The 17792-nt window shown below is 44.3% G+C and overlaps 1 protein-coding gene across 10 annotated transcripts in view; it reads left to right on the forward strand.

Annotated features, from left to right (window-relative positions):
• The first annotated feature begins 4935 nt into the window (after nt 1-4935).
• Nucleotides 4936-17792, forward strand: part of NRG3 (neuregulin 3) — a 1109100-nt gene continuing 1096243 nt past the window's right edge. For 3 of the 10 annotated variants that reach the window (XM_046026201.1, XM_046026203.1, XM_046026202.1), the window contains exon 1: nt 4936-5880. In XM_046026201.1, coding sequence (XP_045882157.1) covers nt 5052-5880 — 829 coding nt within the window. In that variant the 5' untranslated portion in view covers nt 4936-5051. The remainder of the gene's footprint in view (nt 5881-17792) is intronic. The other 7 variants (XM_046026206.1, XM_046026207.1, XM_046026209.1 and 4 more) reach the window with 3 other exon arrangements.

The following is a 17792-nucleotide window of genomic DNA, read 5'->3' on the forward strand; positions in this document are numbered from 1 at the left end:
ATCCTCCCTCCATCGACCACATGTGGTACCATCCACCCAGTTCTTAGTTAACCTATTTGAAATTTGGACCTTGTCCTCTGGCAACTCCCACTGAAATTTCACGTCGATTTTGTCTTAGTGCCTCATCCAAAACTTCAAATTTCACACCTGGTTATTCAGTGTTTCCTAATTTGTGGGAGAGCAGTTAGGTGAGATTCTAAATACCTTAACTCCGAGCGTTGTTACAATCCTCTTTTTTGACTAGGAGAGCTGCAACTGGAATTCTTCACCTTTACACTTTGTGTTTTTTGCCCTGTAGAATTTATAAATTTTAGGGTGTGTTTTGTTTATGATATGGTGATATAACGCTCAAATCCTTGGAGTCAAGGTGCTGTAAACCGGCAGATCCACCCGGAAAATTTTCTAGTACATTTGGGTGGGTCTTAAATGTAAGATATAAAGCATTTTCAAGAAGTAAATAAGATTGCTCCTTGAGCCCTATAAAGAAAACAGTTTCTTTTTTAAAAAGGCCATCATGGTTTACTATGAAATGTGATCATAATAATAATAGTAGTGGACTAAACCAAGACAGACTAAAAAATATGTATCCATGGGAAGGTTAACCTCATTAAACCTTTTTAAAATGTTTTCTCTGAAATGTTTTGAGATACCTTGTTGTCTATACACACAGCTCTAGTGGATGTTATGAAGACTATTATAATTCTGCAGGCTGGACTGGCTTCTGTGGTAACATAAATATCTGGGAAAAGCACACCTAATAAAAGAGAACACAGTATTCCCAGGAGAGTCAGGTCCTCACGGCCCATGAGGATGACAAATAGATGGGAAATACTGAGATTGAAGAAGAGATATCCTATGTAATCACACCAAAAAGGCATGTCCTTTGTGGTGCAAGACAGCACTTCTCATTTTTCTGAGAGAATACAAAATTATGCATTTGGTATGTTTGCTTATTGCCAGTTTCTCCCATTAAAATGAGTTCCATGAACGTAGGGAGATTCTGTTTTGTTTTCATTGTATGTTCAGTGTCTGGCACCTAGTTCATGAAAGGTTGATCTAGTCAATAAGCTTAGAAGAAGGGGTGAAATATTGGAAGGCAGACTTTTAGCTCAACACACAGACTTTTGTAATGATGTATACTGTCCACAGGCTGGGCCAGTAAGTGGTGCTTTCTCTAGAGCTACAGCTGGATCCAGATGACTGCTGGGGTGGGACGTTTTGGAGGATGTCACAGTGGGGGGTGTTTGGCCACTAAGTTCACTTCTACCCTTGTGGTTCTGAAGATGGGCCTTTGCCAAAGACTTGACAATTGAGGGAGCCCAAGTTGATGACATTGTATTGTGAATGATGATAGCTAATTGAACTTGGGGTGTGAAAGATTAGGATGACATTGCTACTCCCAGCTTCAGTATTTTGGTGGCAACGAAAAGGAACAACTGAAGTTCAATAAAAATGCTGGTTTGTGGGCAAACTTTAATCAATGGTCATAAATTTTGAGTTTAATGTGTTAGTGGATCACACAGGAGACATCCAGAAGGTGATTATGTTCAGGCAGAGATGGAACTCAGGAGAGGCTGAGGTATGTCATGCCTATTTATTAGAAGAACTCAAACCTCTCTCTCCAGGCAGGTATCTGAAAATGTTGCTAAAAAGATGCCATAGGGGATGCTTGGGTGGCTCAGTGGGTTAAACATCTGCCCTCGGCTCAGGTCATGATCCCAGGTCCTCGGATCGGGTCCTGCATCGGTCCCCTTGCTCACTGGGGAGCCTGCTTCTACCTCTACCTGCTGCTCCCCTTGCTTGTGTTCACTCTCTTTCCTTCTGGCAAATGAATAAATAAAATCTTTTTTTTTTTAAGGTGCCATAGGTAGTAGATCATTTAGTTATAGAATTTCATATAATTATTGTAGAATGTAGATATTATAGTTTCATTTCAGAGATGAGAAAATAGAAGCCCAGGTGACTTTATTGCTTCTCGGGGCCAGAGGTCTAACTTGAATCCCTGTCTTTGGAGCCTGAGCATGAAGCTCCTTCTCCAGTGTTCTGCTTCAGGGAACTGAGAGTCACCAAAATGAGACTCCTTACGATGGGACAGACTCCTGGTTGCTCATTGGCAGTGAGAGTGTCCACCACTTGTCCTTGACTCAGCTGTACCCACACGCCTTCCCTGATTCCAGTTCCAGTGCTTAACCACCTGCTACCAGGAAGCCTCACCATAAAACTGCAAGTTAACGATGGTTGCATCTGCCAAACTTTCTTGGCTGGGCTGGTACAATGTGCTCCCCTAAACAAGGCTATCACCGCATTGAGCTTTCCCCCCCTCCTCTAGTGATGATCTTCACTGTGAGAGCAGCTAATGGGTAGTCAAGTGCAATGGCTTGGGATCTGGGAGAAAATGAGCTCAACAGGGAACCGTGAATAAGTTGTTAAAGCTAAGTGGAAAAGAGAAGTGGAAGGAATTTGGAGAGGCAGCTGAGGGAGTCACTGGGGAGCATGGAGGCGACATGGGGTGAATTGAGTGAGAGTACAGTTTCAGGAGAGCATTTGTCCAGCGGCAGCATTACAACACCTTTTAGTACCCCGGATTTACTACGGTGGATAAAGAAGGGAGGGATTACAGAAATGCTGGGGGAGCCCATGAACTAGGAGTGTTTTCTGGAAAAGTAATTTCCTGTCTCATATGGCTGACAACACCTGCTATACTTTCACAGTGTTTTGTGTGAAAGCTGAGTTTTATTTGCTATACAGGAAAGGTTGGCCAGTAACTGCCCAGCACCCACAGAGGTAGAGACTGGGTCAATTTTTCCTTAATAGGAGTGTGCCTTGGATTGGAAAGTTGAAGGAATATGGATTCAAGCATTGTGGCTTTTTTTTTTTTTCCCCCATTGCAATTTTTGGAACCATAATTCAGCACTACTGGATTAGGGCATGTTCTATCAAACTAAAAATCAAAAGCTTTCCTATGGGGAAAGTCTCAATTTTATAGCTGAAAGAGGTGACAGCCGCATTACTGCCATCAAAAATTATTTATTAACTGTGTCTGTGCAAAATACTGTGGTAGGCACCAAATCCCAGGGGCTTCCCGTTTCTGCTCGCTGCAGTCTTCTCAGCGTACTGTACTGTTTCGCTCTCCACCTGTGAATAAAATGGATACCTTGAAAACTTCATCTTTGTGGAGACTGTAACAGTACCGGAGAACGCTGGTTCCTGCCTCGGTGCCGATCTTACAGTGCTGGGGTGCTGTACGGGGAGGCTGTTGCCCTCAACTTCTCATTCTCCGAGCTTGTAAATAAACACATCTTTTAAGTTTCCACTTTAGACCAGGAAATCTGGGGAGAGTTGACATGCATCATCAGCATAAACCATGCGGATGGTGGCTCTCTAACCCTTCTTTCTTTCTCGCCCAGTCCCCCAGATTCCCAGGCAGGTCCCACACTGCACCTGACATACAGGTGCACCCGCGCCTCTCTACCCAAGGTAAGAAACCAGCAACGCAATTTTGGACACCAACCCAAATCCTTCTCAATTTTAGCTCTCACAATCATTTGTCATGTGATAGGTGTACCTGAGCTTTCGTCTACATTTAAAGGCAATACTTTGTGTTTTAAGGTAAGTTATTCTCAATCAGCTTGGAGATATCTGTCAGGTGTAAATGCACGAAGGTCGTCTGCTTCACCAGCATCTCTCTGAGGAACTCATCGGAAAGGAGGCTGTCCATCGAGCACCCGCCATCAGGCTGGGGAGTGCACAGACACCCTCCCACGAGCACAGGCCCAGCTCCCTCGCCCCGCAGCGTCCGTCTGACCCCGCCGAATCCGCTCGAGAGACGGGCTCACGATCGGTCGGGAGCTGCTTTTGCCACACGCTTCCAAGTGGGGGTTTGCTTGGATCATTTATTTCTCCTGTGCACATTAAGAAACCACCATTAGGTGCTGGTGGGAGGCGCCACTCTGCCTGAAGCCCAGCCCGTCCACGGCGGCTCCGCGCACACCGCACCCGCCCGGCTGCCAGAGCTCGCCTGGAGCCATCTCCGGCCGCGGTCCGCGTCACCTGGAATCCCCGACGCGGTTTCCCGCTCCACCTCCCCAAGCGTGACCCGGCAGCAGCGGCGCCGGGGAGCGACTTCAATTCCTCTGTGGAGTGTGCGGTTCCCTCCGCGGCGGGTCCGAGAGCACCCGCCGCGGACGCCCCGTGCGCCCCCGGCCCCGGGCTCGCGGCGGCGGCGCCGTAGCTCGTTGGAGTTTGACTCTCGGGCGGCGGCGGCGCGGAGCCGCAGGCGAGGCGAGCCCAGCCGCTCGCCCTCCGCGCTGCGCTCGGATTGGTCTCTGTCAGAGAGTGCTGGCCGAGGGTTGGCTGCGGGCCGGCTGAAGAACAGGTGCACCTTATCGCCCGGGCTCGCGGAGCAGCAGCCGAAGAACGCGGCGCGCCGGGCCGGGTGAACGGCGGCGGCGGCCAAGTCGGCCCCCTGTGTCGGAATGCGGCTCTCCGGCGCCCGACATCCCGCGGCCAGCCGGCTCAGCCCCTGAACGCGGCTCGAGGCCCAGCAGCGGCCGGGCGGGCGTCCCGGGGAGCGGGCCGGGCGCGGCACCCCGAGGATGCCGGCGCGGCTGGAGCGCATGCAGGCGGCGGGCAGCGGCGGCAGTGGCAGCAGCGGCGGCGGCGGCAGCAACAGCAGCAGCAGCAGCAGCAGCAGCAGCAGCAGGAGCGGGGCCCCGGCGCGCAGGAGGCCGCTTGGCGGGCTGCAGACGCGCCCAGCCGCTCCCTGACCGGCCAGCGGCGCCGGGGGCCCGTCTGGCCCCTCTTCCGCGCTCCTCGCCGCCCCCTCCCCGGCCCGCGTCCCCTCCCCCGCTCCTCTCCTCCCCGCCCGCCGCCCGCCTCTCGGGGGGAGGGGCGTGGGGGCAGGGAGCCGATTTGCATGCGGCCGCCGCGGCCGCTGCCTGCGCCCGAACCCGCCGCCGCCGCCGCCGGAGCCCGCGCCCGCGCCCGGCCCGCGCGTCCCCATGCCTCTGGCGCGGCCCTCGGGGGGGCGAAGGTGAAGACCGGCTCCTAGGATGAGTGAAGGTGCGGCCGCTGCCTCGCCACCTGGAGCCGCTTCGGCAGCCGCCGCCTCGGCCGAGGAGGGCACCGCGGCGGCTGCGGCGGCGGCAGCGGCGGGCGGGGGCCCGGACGGCGGCGGCGAAGGGGCGGCCGAGCCCCCCCGGGAGTTACGCTGTAGCGACTGCATCGTGTGGAACCGGCAGCAGACGTGGCTGTGCGTGGTGCCTCTGTTCATCGGCTTCATCGGCCTGGGGCTCAGCCTCATGCTCCTCAAATGGATCGTGGTGGGCTCCGTCAAGGAATACGTGCCCACCGACCTGGTGGACTCCAAGGGGATGGGCCAGGACCCCTTCTTCCTCTCCAAGCCCAGCTCCTTCCCCAAGGCCATGGAGACCACCACCACGACTACTTCTACTGCGTCCCCTGCCACCCCCTCCGCCGGCGGTGCCGCCTCTTCCAGGACGCCCAACCGGATTAGCACCCGCCTGACGACCATCACGCGGGCGCCCACTCGCTTTCCCGGACACCGGGTGCCTATCCGGGCCAGCCCGCGCTCCACCACCGCACGGAACACTGCGGCCCCTCCGACGGTCCTGTCCACCACAGCCCCCTTCTTCAGTAGCAGCACGCCGGGCTCCCGACCCCCGGTGCCAGGAACCCCCAGTACCCAGGCAATGCCCTCCTGGCCCACTGCGGCATACGCTACCTCCTCCTACCTTCATGATTCTACTCCGTCCTGGACCCTGTCTCCCTTTCAGGATGCTGCCACCACCTCTTCCTCCTCTTCGTCTTCCTCCTCCTCTACCACCACCACGCCAGAAACTACCACCAGCCCCAAATTTCGTAAGTATACACTGGGTCTGAACTCTGATTTACTACTGAGTTTCCGTTTTACCCTCCTGTGGTCTTTTCCCCTACGCTGCCGGTCTTCTAGCATCCTCCACCCCTCACCCCCATTCCAGGTTGGAGCACTGAATGAGATAAAGTAACCACAAGGGAGGAAAAAGGTGCGGGTCTGTTCTGGGTCTGTGTGCTGGGTAGGGGCTGTAGGAAGCGGAGAGAGATTGTCAAGCTCCACCTGGCCTACTTAAGTGGGTCCCAAACGAAAACCGATCTCCTAATTCCCTTCAAAGGGTTAAGGCGAGCGCGATCTCTGCTCACTGCAGACCTGCTGGCGAGCTCCGGGATCCGGCTCCTATTGAGAGGTGGGGGAGGCGGGTGGGAAGTCGGGGGTAGGGAGTGGGGGTGGGGGGGATAGGAAGGGCCTTCCCCCAAACACTGAGCCCTTTCCCCGCCGGTGGGAAGGAGTGAAAGAAAAGCACATGCAAATTGACCGACGATAAACCACAAAGGGAAGTTATGTCAGTGTGGGTGTGTGTGTGTGGGGGGAGGGGGGAGGGAATGATTTGATGGAAATGTTGTTAGAATGAAGCTGTAGACTTACAGCAACTCTGACCCGAGCAGGGACCAGGAAGGGTTAATTAGAAGCCATTGGGGGAGGTAGGGAAACGAGGCGATCCTTGGCGTAGGGCTAAAGCGATTATCCCCCCTCCTCCTCCCCACCTGCCCGGCCCTTCCAGGGTGTAGAGATTGATTCTGTGGCCGCCCAGAGTGAGTTAAGTAGGGGGAGATAGGAAGGGAACCCTGCTGAGCTACCGCCTTTAGGGTCCTGGCGGAGGAGGAGTTTTTTAGCTCGGTCAAGCATTTGCTTTTGTTCCTTTCCCAAAGGTGGGGTGTGAAACCTCATCTCCCCCCCTTCTGTGCCTGAAAAATAGAAGGGGGATTGGACCGAGTTCTCTACACTCAAGGAGGAGAACATCCAAACCCTTTGAAACAGGTCACTCTGTGAATGAATGTATCATCTTCAGCCTGGGTGGGATTGCTGCCAGAACTGGCCAGTTTACCCCAAAGAGTGATAGATTTCTACATATTTGTATAGGTGGTGTATATTTTCTGTATATCTTTACAAATGTTTTGTGTGACTACTTGACCTACCTCCCCCTAACCCCACCTTCTCTTATTCTAGGGAAATGTTGGGAAGCTTCTGAATCTATTGATCAGGATATAGGAAACAGTTTGCAATCTCTGAAGGTTATTTAGGACAAACCCCCAGCCTGCCAGTTCAAGTTCTGTGCAAGCCTGTTCTCCAAAACTGTCTTTACATTGTATTTCTGTTTTGAGCTATAACATCTGGAGAGGAAGAGAAGAGGGCTCATCATTAACTCTTCAGTAGGAACACCTGGCTTGCTTTCAGTCATCTGGCGATTTTTCATTTCTCTGATCTTTGGTCTTATTAACCTGACTGTTATTTAACCCTGGAAACTTAAAAAAAAAAAAAAAAAAGGTTTAGTACATTTATGGGTAAGGTCCAGGAGAGAAATTCCTTAATGCCTTGACTTTGGGGGAAAAAAAAATAAAAAGAAATTGGGAGTCAGGGAGAAGAGGGGGAGGAGGGAATCTGCCACAAACCAGAATGGCAGTCAAACCAGTAACTTGCTGCTTCCCTCTCCTTTGGCTGAAGCCGTCATTTTTTTGAGAGCACATTTTCTCAGGAGGAGTTCAGAGGCTCCACTCAGCAAATCTAGCTTGAGTTTTGTGGAGGATAAAGGATGTGCAAGTGTATGTATGTTTGGACATAGTCAGTGGTTTGAAAATATATATGTGTCTATCCTGACGACCTCATATTTTTTATCTTTTGATGCAATTGATACGAATAATGGAGTGTGGGTGTACTTAACTGTGTGTGTGTGTGTGTGCGTGCGCGTATGTGTGGGGGGAGTCTTGTACATGGGGTGGGTATTTCATGTTCTTTCTCAATTGATCTCCTTGCGTTCCATTCCGGAGGTCTTTAAAGAAAAGCCCAAGGTAATTATTTCTACCTCTCCATGCTCCTTTTCTACATTCTGTAGAAGGGAATGGCAGCCTGTTTAATAAGTAATGATTATTGACAAGACTCTCAGCCCCTAGGAAGGGGGGAGAATCTGTAAATGGTGTCAGTGTTCGCTTAGACATATAAGCAGCATTTGTTTTATGTGTATTTGAGGTCCACCTCTTGCTCTTTTTTAAACCTTCAAGAAGGAGTTGAATTAAGGGATAAAACACAAGTATGCAAATCCAATAGAAACTGACCTGGTTTGCATATATCAACAACGGAAATTTTAATCAGAGAAAGATTATGCAGTTTCCATAAAGGATGAATTTAAATAGTGAGGTTTATATGGTAATTTAAAGAAAAAGATAGTTTAATTATCATTTTTTTGGTCCAAGATTGTCCAAGGATGATTAACAAAAGGATATAAAGATTTCATTTGAGGGATTATTAGCACTGCTACTGTGGGCTGAAGAATGGCCTGAATATCTTGCATTTTATTTTTCACTTGTTTTGGTGTGTTACTGAAGTTCCCAGGAGAGAAATTCCCCTTTTTCCTAGTTTCTACCATCAGACTTTAGTAGATTTTTTTGTTTTCGTCTTCTTTCTTTTTTTTCAGTTTCCTTCTCATCATCATCATCCTTAAATGAAAATCATGAATTATGTTGTAGCACCTGAGGACAGCTAAGGATGATACTCCGTTTTTTTCAAGACTAAGCCACTAATTCCTTAATGGCCAGGGTCTTTGCTCTTGAATTGAACATCTCAGGGTTTACAGAATGAACGTCTTTGTGTTTGTCTTAGGTCAGTAAGAGGGATCTGTATCTGTAAAGGCAGCACAGCTCTTTGGAGGAAAAGAGGCTGGTGCACTCTTGAATAAACACACTTGCTGATGGGTAATAGGCAAAGCCAAAGTTAATTTCGTTATGCGGGAGGCTCAGTTTAGAAGACTCTTTCTAATTTTCTGTTGGATTAAAGACAGAGATTGAATTTAAAAGGAAGGAGGGGGAAGGGCTTGAAGTTGACTATGTTCTTGTCCTCTTCCAACCTTTAGACACTGAGCTGGACCAAAACTTTCTTCCACAGTACTGGGATCTCTTGGGTTCCCAGTTAGCTGTCCACAACTTGCTTTAGCTTCAGATGTTTCAGAAGCAAATATCTCAAACGTATGGCCACCAGATTATTTCGCCAATAACCACATTGAAGTATCTTGCCTCTGAGAATGTAGATTAGTTCACAATTTTTCCAAGAGAAAGGAAGATTTACTCTAGGCAGGAGAGGAACAATGATTTTGACCCGTTTACAAAGAGTATTTTATAGCACATTGAGTTGTAGTTTCAGATGTGAAATTTACATGCAGAGTGTTGACAGTGCCCCTCTGGATTGTTACTTTACTCAGCCAGAAACCCTGTTTTAACAGTTCAAAGTTAAGAGTCATTGGGTAAATTCAGACACTGAAGACAAAAGAGCCACTTTTAATTGGTTAGTTTTAGGGCCCTATTTGGAAAGTATATATTTAATGACAGTAAGTAAGACCTCGATCTCAAATACTGTATTTAGTGAAGAGGTAAATGTAGAATGTATTATTGATGTATAAATGTGGTATGGGGGTGGTTTTTATTATAACCGAGTCTATATCATTAAAACTTTCTCTAGCCATACCTGTTGTAATTTTGAAGACTGCCTTTGATAACACTGTGTTCTTTTTAAAAACTTTTATTTTATTTAAATTCAATTAATTAACATACAGAGTATTATTAGTTTCAGAGGTAGAGTTCAGTGATTCATTGGTTGCACATAACACTCAGTGCTCATTATATCACATGCCCTCCTTAATGCCCGTCACCCTGTTACCCTATGTCCCCATCCAACACGTGGTATTTTCCTATATTATTTTCAAAAGTTTACAGTCTTTCAATAAGAATACTCTTAGTTGTTTTATAGCAGCTTTAAATATAATTTGTTAAAATAAAGTTACTTCTATATATTGTCCTCTATTTACATGAATCAGAGCCTCCAAAGGAATTCTAGCATAGCAGGGACCAACCCCACCAAAGTGAGAGAATTCAGAGGTTGAGGTCAATATTTCTTATGAAATTCAATCCAGAGCTTTTTTATGGGCACATATTACAACCTGAGTATGTTTTGATTTCCTTGGCCTTAATGTGGGATTATGAAACGTTTCTGCTTTAATAACTTAAACTGTGTGCTTTACTCTTTTAGACACTTCCTGTGTACTTCATCATCCTCACACACACAAGAAAACCAAAGGGCTGGGACAGGTTAGGCAAGGCTCTTTCTAGAGCCATTTTTAGTTTGGTCTTGGTGCATGAAGACAGGGCGGTTCAAGCCTTCCTCCTCTTTTCCCCATGACTGAGATAAGGGATTGGCTTTACTGTTGCCAATTGAGATGACCTTTTGCAGGGTTGATTTGTGAAGCCAGTCACTTATTGTATTTGTGCTATATTTACTGGATAGCCTTTTTTTAACCTAACGCTGATCCATAAACCAGTCAAAAAGGGGAAACAAACCAACCAACCCAAACCCAACAGACAAGCAGAAGCTGCTTTGTCACAACTTTCGTCTGTTACTATTCTAAGTCCAGATTGGGCCATGAGCAAGAGTGTGGGTGCAGGGTGATCGGTGCCATTCTTGGGAGGTCTGGTGTGCAGGGGAACAAAATTTCTCTTCCCTTGGGAATGCTCCCCCAGCTCTTCCTCCTCTCCACAGCACAATGAGAGGAAGGCAGATTTTCAGCTTGCTTCTTTTGTAGAAATTCTTTCCTCATAACCTCTCATATCCAGTGCCAGACATATCTCGATATTCTATCTGGGATGTTGAAAATGGAACATGAAAGTTGGCCCTGAAATATATAAGAGCAAGGAAAGAGCCATAAATCTAAGTCTGTAAAAGGCATTTGAATTACTTGTGAATAGAACTGAAATTCATTTTTTTCCCCCTTTGAATCTGTTTTTATCCTCAGACTTTTGTGTTGGGCGAAGCCGAGCTATACTGGGTTGACAAATACCACTGAGACATTTTGAGATCCTAGATGTTTTTCTTGTCTACACCCAGAAAAGTGTTTCCTCTAGAGCCATATATGTATTGAAAGGGGTGGGGGAAATCAGACTCAATTTAAAGCTTTGTAATATCAGGATGAAAATGGAGCTAAATAAGTGTTTTCCACTCATGCAATTATTAATGAAAGTTTTAGGATAGATGCTTAGTTTGATTTTCCATCTTCACCACTGTTTCCCTGGGATTTCTTATATTCCTGTTGAATAATGCCTCTTTTGAAGATTCCTTATAGGCTTTTGATTTTTTTTTTTTTAGACTTTTATTTCTTAGTTTATAGAGTAAGCAGTAGTCTTTCAGATTTTTCCTAGATAGCCATAACATCTCCATGTCATTTCAGGCTGTTACAAAAGTCAACACTTTTGGTAAGATGATGTTAGACTAAGTTGATGAACAAACTTGAGAAAAAAAATTCTACCCACTTATGCAATTGAATTATTACACTGTCTTGGTGCTTTATTTCTTAAATTAAAAAAAAAAAAATTAAGGATTCCAAAAACTTGTCCAAAACCTAATGGCCATTTATTGTCCCATCTAGATTGGGATACAAATCATGCAAAATTTTGACAGCATTTATTGTGTGATTCTGCAAAACAGTGTTTCAAATGAACATAAGCTATTATGTCTTTTCATGTAGTTGTGTTATCTTCATAATCCATGTCATGTTTCACTATTCTAATTCATTATAATGAATATTAAACATCAGTTTGGGACATTGCAATGCTGGTAGCCAATTGGTTAACTTAAGAAGTCTATAAAAGTAATAGTTTAAAAAGACAAAATAAAACTTTCTCCCATATCTTGATATAGGGCCAATGCTTTTTCTTGAGTATGTGTCTAAAAATTTGAGCTCCGCATGTATGTCTTTTCCTTCCTTTTCTTTTTTCATAAGCCATACCTCTAATTACCTCTTTCTTCTTTAAAGACCCTGGTGAAGGAATCTGAACCAGAATCTTTAGAGATACTATACTATGTCCTCTGCCTGTATCCTTTAAAGTTTTCTTGGACATCTAATTCAAAATAATTTTCTATTTTTTTGGTCACCATTTGGAGTTTCTTCAAAGCATTCACCTATGTTTTAATAGAAACTACAATTATCTTTCATTTCTGCAATCACCTTACAACACACAACACACCTTACAACACACAACAGTGTGTTACAACAGTGTCACAACAGTGGCTTACAACAAATTTAAATTACATAATGACAGTAAGAGCAACTGGCATAAACAGGTTTGTTACCCTGGCTGAGTGTTGGTAAGCACACAATTCAGAAGTTGGTCACAGTGGTGTGGGTGCTTCTTTGAGCTTGGCCTGGTGGCAATGACCTTGTCATTATCCAGTGGGCTTCTTTGTATTCATCATACTGCAGGGGTGGTGACAGCTGGCTTACTGGAGCCAGTTTAAGAAAGTGACTCCTTTAGCAGTAGGTCATGACAGCTTTTTGAGATTTTTATGGAGGGGTGACAAAGTTTTGCATTAAACAAAACAAAACAAAACACCCCACTAAACCCAAAACCTATAGCCTTAAATCCTGTGATAACTGTGCAACCTCAAAGAAGCATTTTAATCTCTCTGAACTTTAATGTCCTCCTCTGGATTAATGAGGGACATGCTAATTACCTGCCTTGTGTACCACTCGTACAAGAGCTTGTAAGCTGCAAAAACACTTTACTGTTTTTATGTCAAGAGAAATGGGAAGGGGATAGACCAGGTATTTTCCTCCAAGAGCACATCAGGCTGTTGAATTCAGTTGAAATATTGGAGCTAGTTTGCTACTTAGCTTGAGGGATCTTTTATCACAATGAGAGATTATTGTTCTTGTATGCCCTTGGATCTTTCCCATGCTCCTCTCGGATATGCTGGCACACACAGTCAAATATGGTGTGGAAATCTACCTCAAATCACCTTGGAAATTTAGTCCGCTCCACGATCTGGAGCCCACAATTTCTCATCCTTTGCTTGGTACACATTTTTTTTTTTAAGGCTTATCTTGGACATACATTTATCAAAGAGAGGATCCAAAGTTTTGGGGGAAAAATGAGTGGGATTGTTGAATGGTCTGTAGACCTGAAATCTACAGACAGATTCTTGATGAAAGAAAAAATGCCCTATGCCTTGCTTTCCTTCCTTTCCCACACTGTCTTCTTGTCATTCAATCTTTGGAGTTTGGAGACAACATTGGTAACAATAGGCAATCTTTGTATTGCATTCTATCCCTCCTCTTTATTTAGAAGTTACTGTGATTTAGGTCTCAGAGGATTGATAAGTGACTTGTATCCATCAAACAGCTTTTAGATGGAATATCTTTCACTTTGGGGAACTTTGCTATTAACATTTTGAAAACATCTTGGCCTGTGTTTGTTGGAAACTTAATCCTAATTTGTATTTCAAAGTATTACTTCTTTGTTTGGAGCCTTTTGTTTTCAAGACAGTTGGTGATTGTACATAAGTCATAGATTGCCATTCCCAGGCATAAAAGGAGACGAGCAGAAACAAACCTTCAAACTGAATTGAGAATTCAATTTAATAATAGAAGTTTAGCAGCTTCCAATGATAATATTTTTTTTCTCTTTGAGGCCTTTTCTTAGAAGTGATAGTGTGTATCATGGCTGCAATGTAGGCTATAAAAGAATTAGGGAAAAAAAAAGATCATCTGGATCTATGCAACTGTTTTAGCATGAGTACCTTATAGCCAGGGTTATGAGAATAGAATTTGTACTAAATATTCGATAGGAATTCCTGAACGTGGAGCCTGCCTCTTAAGATACCCTTCCTGTGATGCCATGTGACCCTAGTCATGATTTTCCTGCGAATTGCCAGGGAGTTAGAACTTTACTAAGAGAAAAATCACACTCTCATCATTATTTTAGGATCAGAGTCTGTTGAGGTCTGTGCCATGAATGTTACTTTTAGAAATGTGGAAGAGTTCTTCACAAAATCTGAGTCTTGGAATGGGCTTGAGAATTCAGGTACTAACAGTGAGAGTGGCCGTTCGTGGGGTTTTACTGTGGGCCAGGAGGGCTAGCTCTTCATGTATTTATTTATTGCCTCATTTCTTCTTGATTGATTGAAACAAGGACTCTAATACCATCATCGAGGCCAGTAGTCCAGGTATGAGGATCTCAGTCATACACCTGATCAAGCTTGGCTCAGAGTGGTTCTGTATTTTGCCAAGGACATGCTAAGTGGCATAGTTTGAAGGATCAGGAAGGTTGAAAGATCATTTTCCAGGTACTCTCTCCCTACCCCAGATAATTATCCATTGATAAGAGCGTAGCCATACTGTGTACATGGCCTCTTTCAAGCCCTTAGGTCAGGGACAGGGGCATTTGCCGTCATAAACTCCATAAGGGGCACATCTGTCCTGTACCTGTTTTTTTTGTTTTTTTGTTTTGTTTTGTTTTTTGCTATGGTAAAGGGAGCCTTTCAAACCAGGGAAATTGTCCTGGTTTTTAGTCCAAGGAGAAATTTAGGTGATATTTCAACAAAAGATAAAGAATATGTTCTTTTAAAATTCTATTCCTTGATCTTCTAACTCTATTTTCTCCCGTGCCTGCTTGTAGGTGATTCAGTAGACCAATGACAGAACAGTTAACGTTATATTTCTGTTCCCTATGATCAAGCCAGAGTTGTCTTCTTTGCCCATTCCAAACTTGCTTTTGATTACAGTAGTTACTGCATCATGTGCTGAGACTGACCAATGGAAATGCATCAGGGAACGTTTGGAATCAAAGCCTCGGAGTCCTACAGACACAAAAATACCAACCCCGTTGAATAAATGTTGGCTGTTGTACCATAGGCACTGTCTCCTGAAGAGCATCTGAATTCCCTCTTGGAACCATACGCCAAGGTCCCCGCCATTGACTAGCCAACAATCCTGAGAAGTGTAACATTCGTGAGAGACTGACAGTCAGCCAGGAATACCCCACATTGGTCCCAGTCATTGCTTACTCCTTTGACATTTCTGTCTAGCAAGGGTCCCTAAGGAAAACAAAACATTCTTTTGGTTAAAGTGAAGGATGATTGGAATTTCTACTTCTGCAAATCCATGAACAGAAACTGGGAATTAGTAAAATCCCAAGACAGTGTTATTACAGACTCTGAATAGCCATGCAGAAGGATAGGAGCACTGTACTAACAGGAAGCCTGTCTCATCAGAATCCCTGAAAGACTGTGAATGAATCACATAGACTAAGAATGACAGCTGTACTCATCGAGAAGAGGGAAAGTGAGATTGCTTACCCAAATTCATTGTTAAACAAAAGTTTTTGTTGGCATAATGACAAGATCTAGACTCCAGGAATAACAAGTGATCATTGGGAGAGGAAATGTTTATATTAAACACTATCTTGACCCTAATTCTATTTAACTGACTTTTCAGTATGAGACTCTATTTCTGGATTAAAAAACTGACAAATATCCCCACTGCTCCTGGGGACTGGGGTCAGTGCAGAGACCTCTCCCTCCTGGGAAATGCAGCACGGCTGGAAAGGGGTCCACCCCCCACCCCCCCCCCACCCCCCGCCCATCACGCAGTGCATGTACCTGGGGAACCTGGTCAAAACCATTTGTAGACCACCTGCTTCTGGGTCAGGGTTTCCTAGGTAGCAGAGCAGCTCCCTCACTGAGATCTACTGAAAGTCAGCCCTCAACACAAGGGTTTATAAAAGATCAAAATAAAATAAAACTAAAACAAATTTAAAGATTAAAAAAAGAAAAATAAAGAAAAACTGATAAATGCCCTTTCATGCTGAATAGCTCCAGTTGGTATAGGGCGTCAGCCTTCACCAAACGAAGGGTGTGCTTACCAAGTATTAGTTGTATCTAAATCTGTTTATGCCTGTTGTTGTTACTGTAATTAGGTAATATATTCAAATAGGATGCAAACCAATGAATTAATTGTGGTTTCTATTAGAACTAAATTGATGACTTTGGATATACTCTATAAAGATAAATCCCTTGAGGGCGCCTGAGTGGCTCAGTGGGTTAAGCCGCTGTCTTCGGCTCAGGTCATGATCTCAGGGTCCTGGGATCGAGTCCCACATCGGGCTCTCTGCTCAGCAGGGAGCCTGCTTCCCTCTCTCTCTCTCTGCCTGCTTCTCTGCTACTTGTGATCTCTCTCTGTCAAGTAAATAAATAAAATCTTTTAAAAAAAAAAAGATAAATCCCTTGAAAAAGATGCTTGTCGAAGAGGTTGTGGGCAAGTTTAAGGGGGAGTATATTTATATATCCATAAGAAACCTGCCCTCGGATTGTTTGACCTGTGGCTTCAAGTTGTCATTCCACAATAAATAAACTGAAACTGAAACATTGCAGTATGTATTTTGGGTGTGGTTTTTCACAAGAAGAGTAACAAATTTAGTCAGTGAAAAGCCTTGAATTCTAAAGCCAAATAGTTGGCAGGTGAACGTGCATTTATATGACTTAGGTTAAAATGAAATAAATAGTAAATAAATGTTACTTTGCTCATGTGATGGAATTACATCCATGTGTATCATGGCTGTAATGTAGGCTATAAGAGAATTAGGAAAAAAAAAGTCTGTTTAATAATTTTAAGTATACTGGAAAGTGTTTAGTATATAATGATCTAAAACTTCAGGTAGAAAATTATATAAAGTACCAACTATATTAAGCTGTGCAGATTAATAGATGGATTTAAGATATATAGTAACTATATTCAAAGGAAGTATACCAAATTGTTAATGGTGATTTCTGGATTGTGGAAAGGGAATGCTGTCTAATTTATTGTATTTATTGTATTATATTTATTTCATGGTCACAATTATCTCTCTAGTTAGATGTTATTAAACTTTTTAAAAAGAAGAGACAGAGAATAACCTCCATAAAGCAGTTGGGTTATTAGTCTTCGTTCTGTGAAGTTTCTTTGTTTTTCTTTTTGTTTTTGTTTTTTCAGACCAAACATTTGTGTCTTGATGGGTGGTGTCATCATTAAAGTGTTGGCTGAGTTGGGTTCCTGCTGTGAAATGCAGATGTGTAGAAATATAAATGCATTTCATTTGCTCCTGGGAAATAATGCCTTATTGAAGGCAGGGTATCTTACCCTGGGCCTTCCATAGTTAACCTTGACCTTATAAGGATAAAGAAGATGGAAGTTTAATGAGTTTCTTAATGGCTCTTCAGTCTGCAAATGTTGGGCAGTCTTTAATAGTGTTGCTTGGAGTAGATAATAACCAGTAGGAGTCATCAGTTGTGTTTCTGCTAACCAACTACATGGTCTATTTTAAGGGTCACATGAAAGCAGAATGCAAAGGCTAGTTTGAAATGAAGGGTCCTAGAAGGGAAGGCTGAAGTCAAATGAGAACAGGTGGGATGACCAGTTCAAACACTTTATAGATTCTGTGAGCCTCTCACTGAATCATCAGACATTAATTCTTATCCTAAAGTTAGGTGGTTAGACTATAGATAGATAAATTCCATAGGCCAGTGGAAAGTAGTGACTTGCAGAGAACACAGTTCTTTAATTTGATGAGGAATTGTGCTCAAAATCTTTTAGAATAGCTCCCAAATACGTTGGTGAACAGAAAGAGTCAGAACAAAAGTATGATTCTGTTTATATAATGTTGAGTGTTAGAGGTCAAGATAGTGATTGTCCTTGGGGAAGCAGCAGGTACTGAAGGGAGAGACCCATGATATGAGGCTTTAAGATGAAATTGATAATTTTCTGCTTCTTGATCTGGGTGCTGATTACATGGGTGAGTTCTTTTGGTCAAATTCATCAAGCTCAATACAAACATAAAAATATAAAAGAAATGTTTCTTTGGCCTTTGCTTCATGCTACCAGGGTGGT

The sequence above is a fragment of the Meles meles genome, chromosome 13 (assembly GCF_922984935.1).
Source record: "Meles meles chromosome 13, mMelMel3.1 paternal haplotype, whole genome shotgun sequence".
Taxonomy (NCBI): domain Eukaryota; kingdom Metazoa; phylum Chordata; class Mammalia; order Carnivora; family Mustelidae; genus Meles; species Meles meles.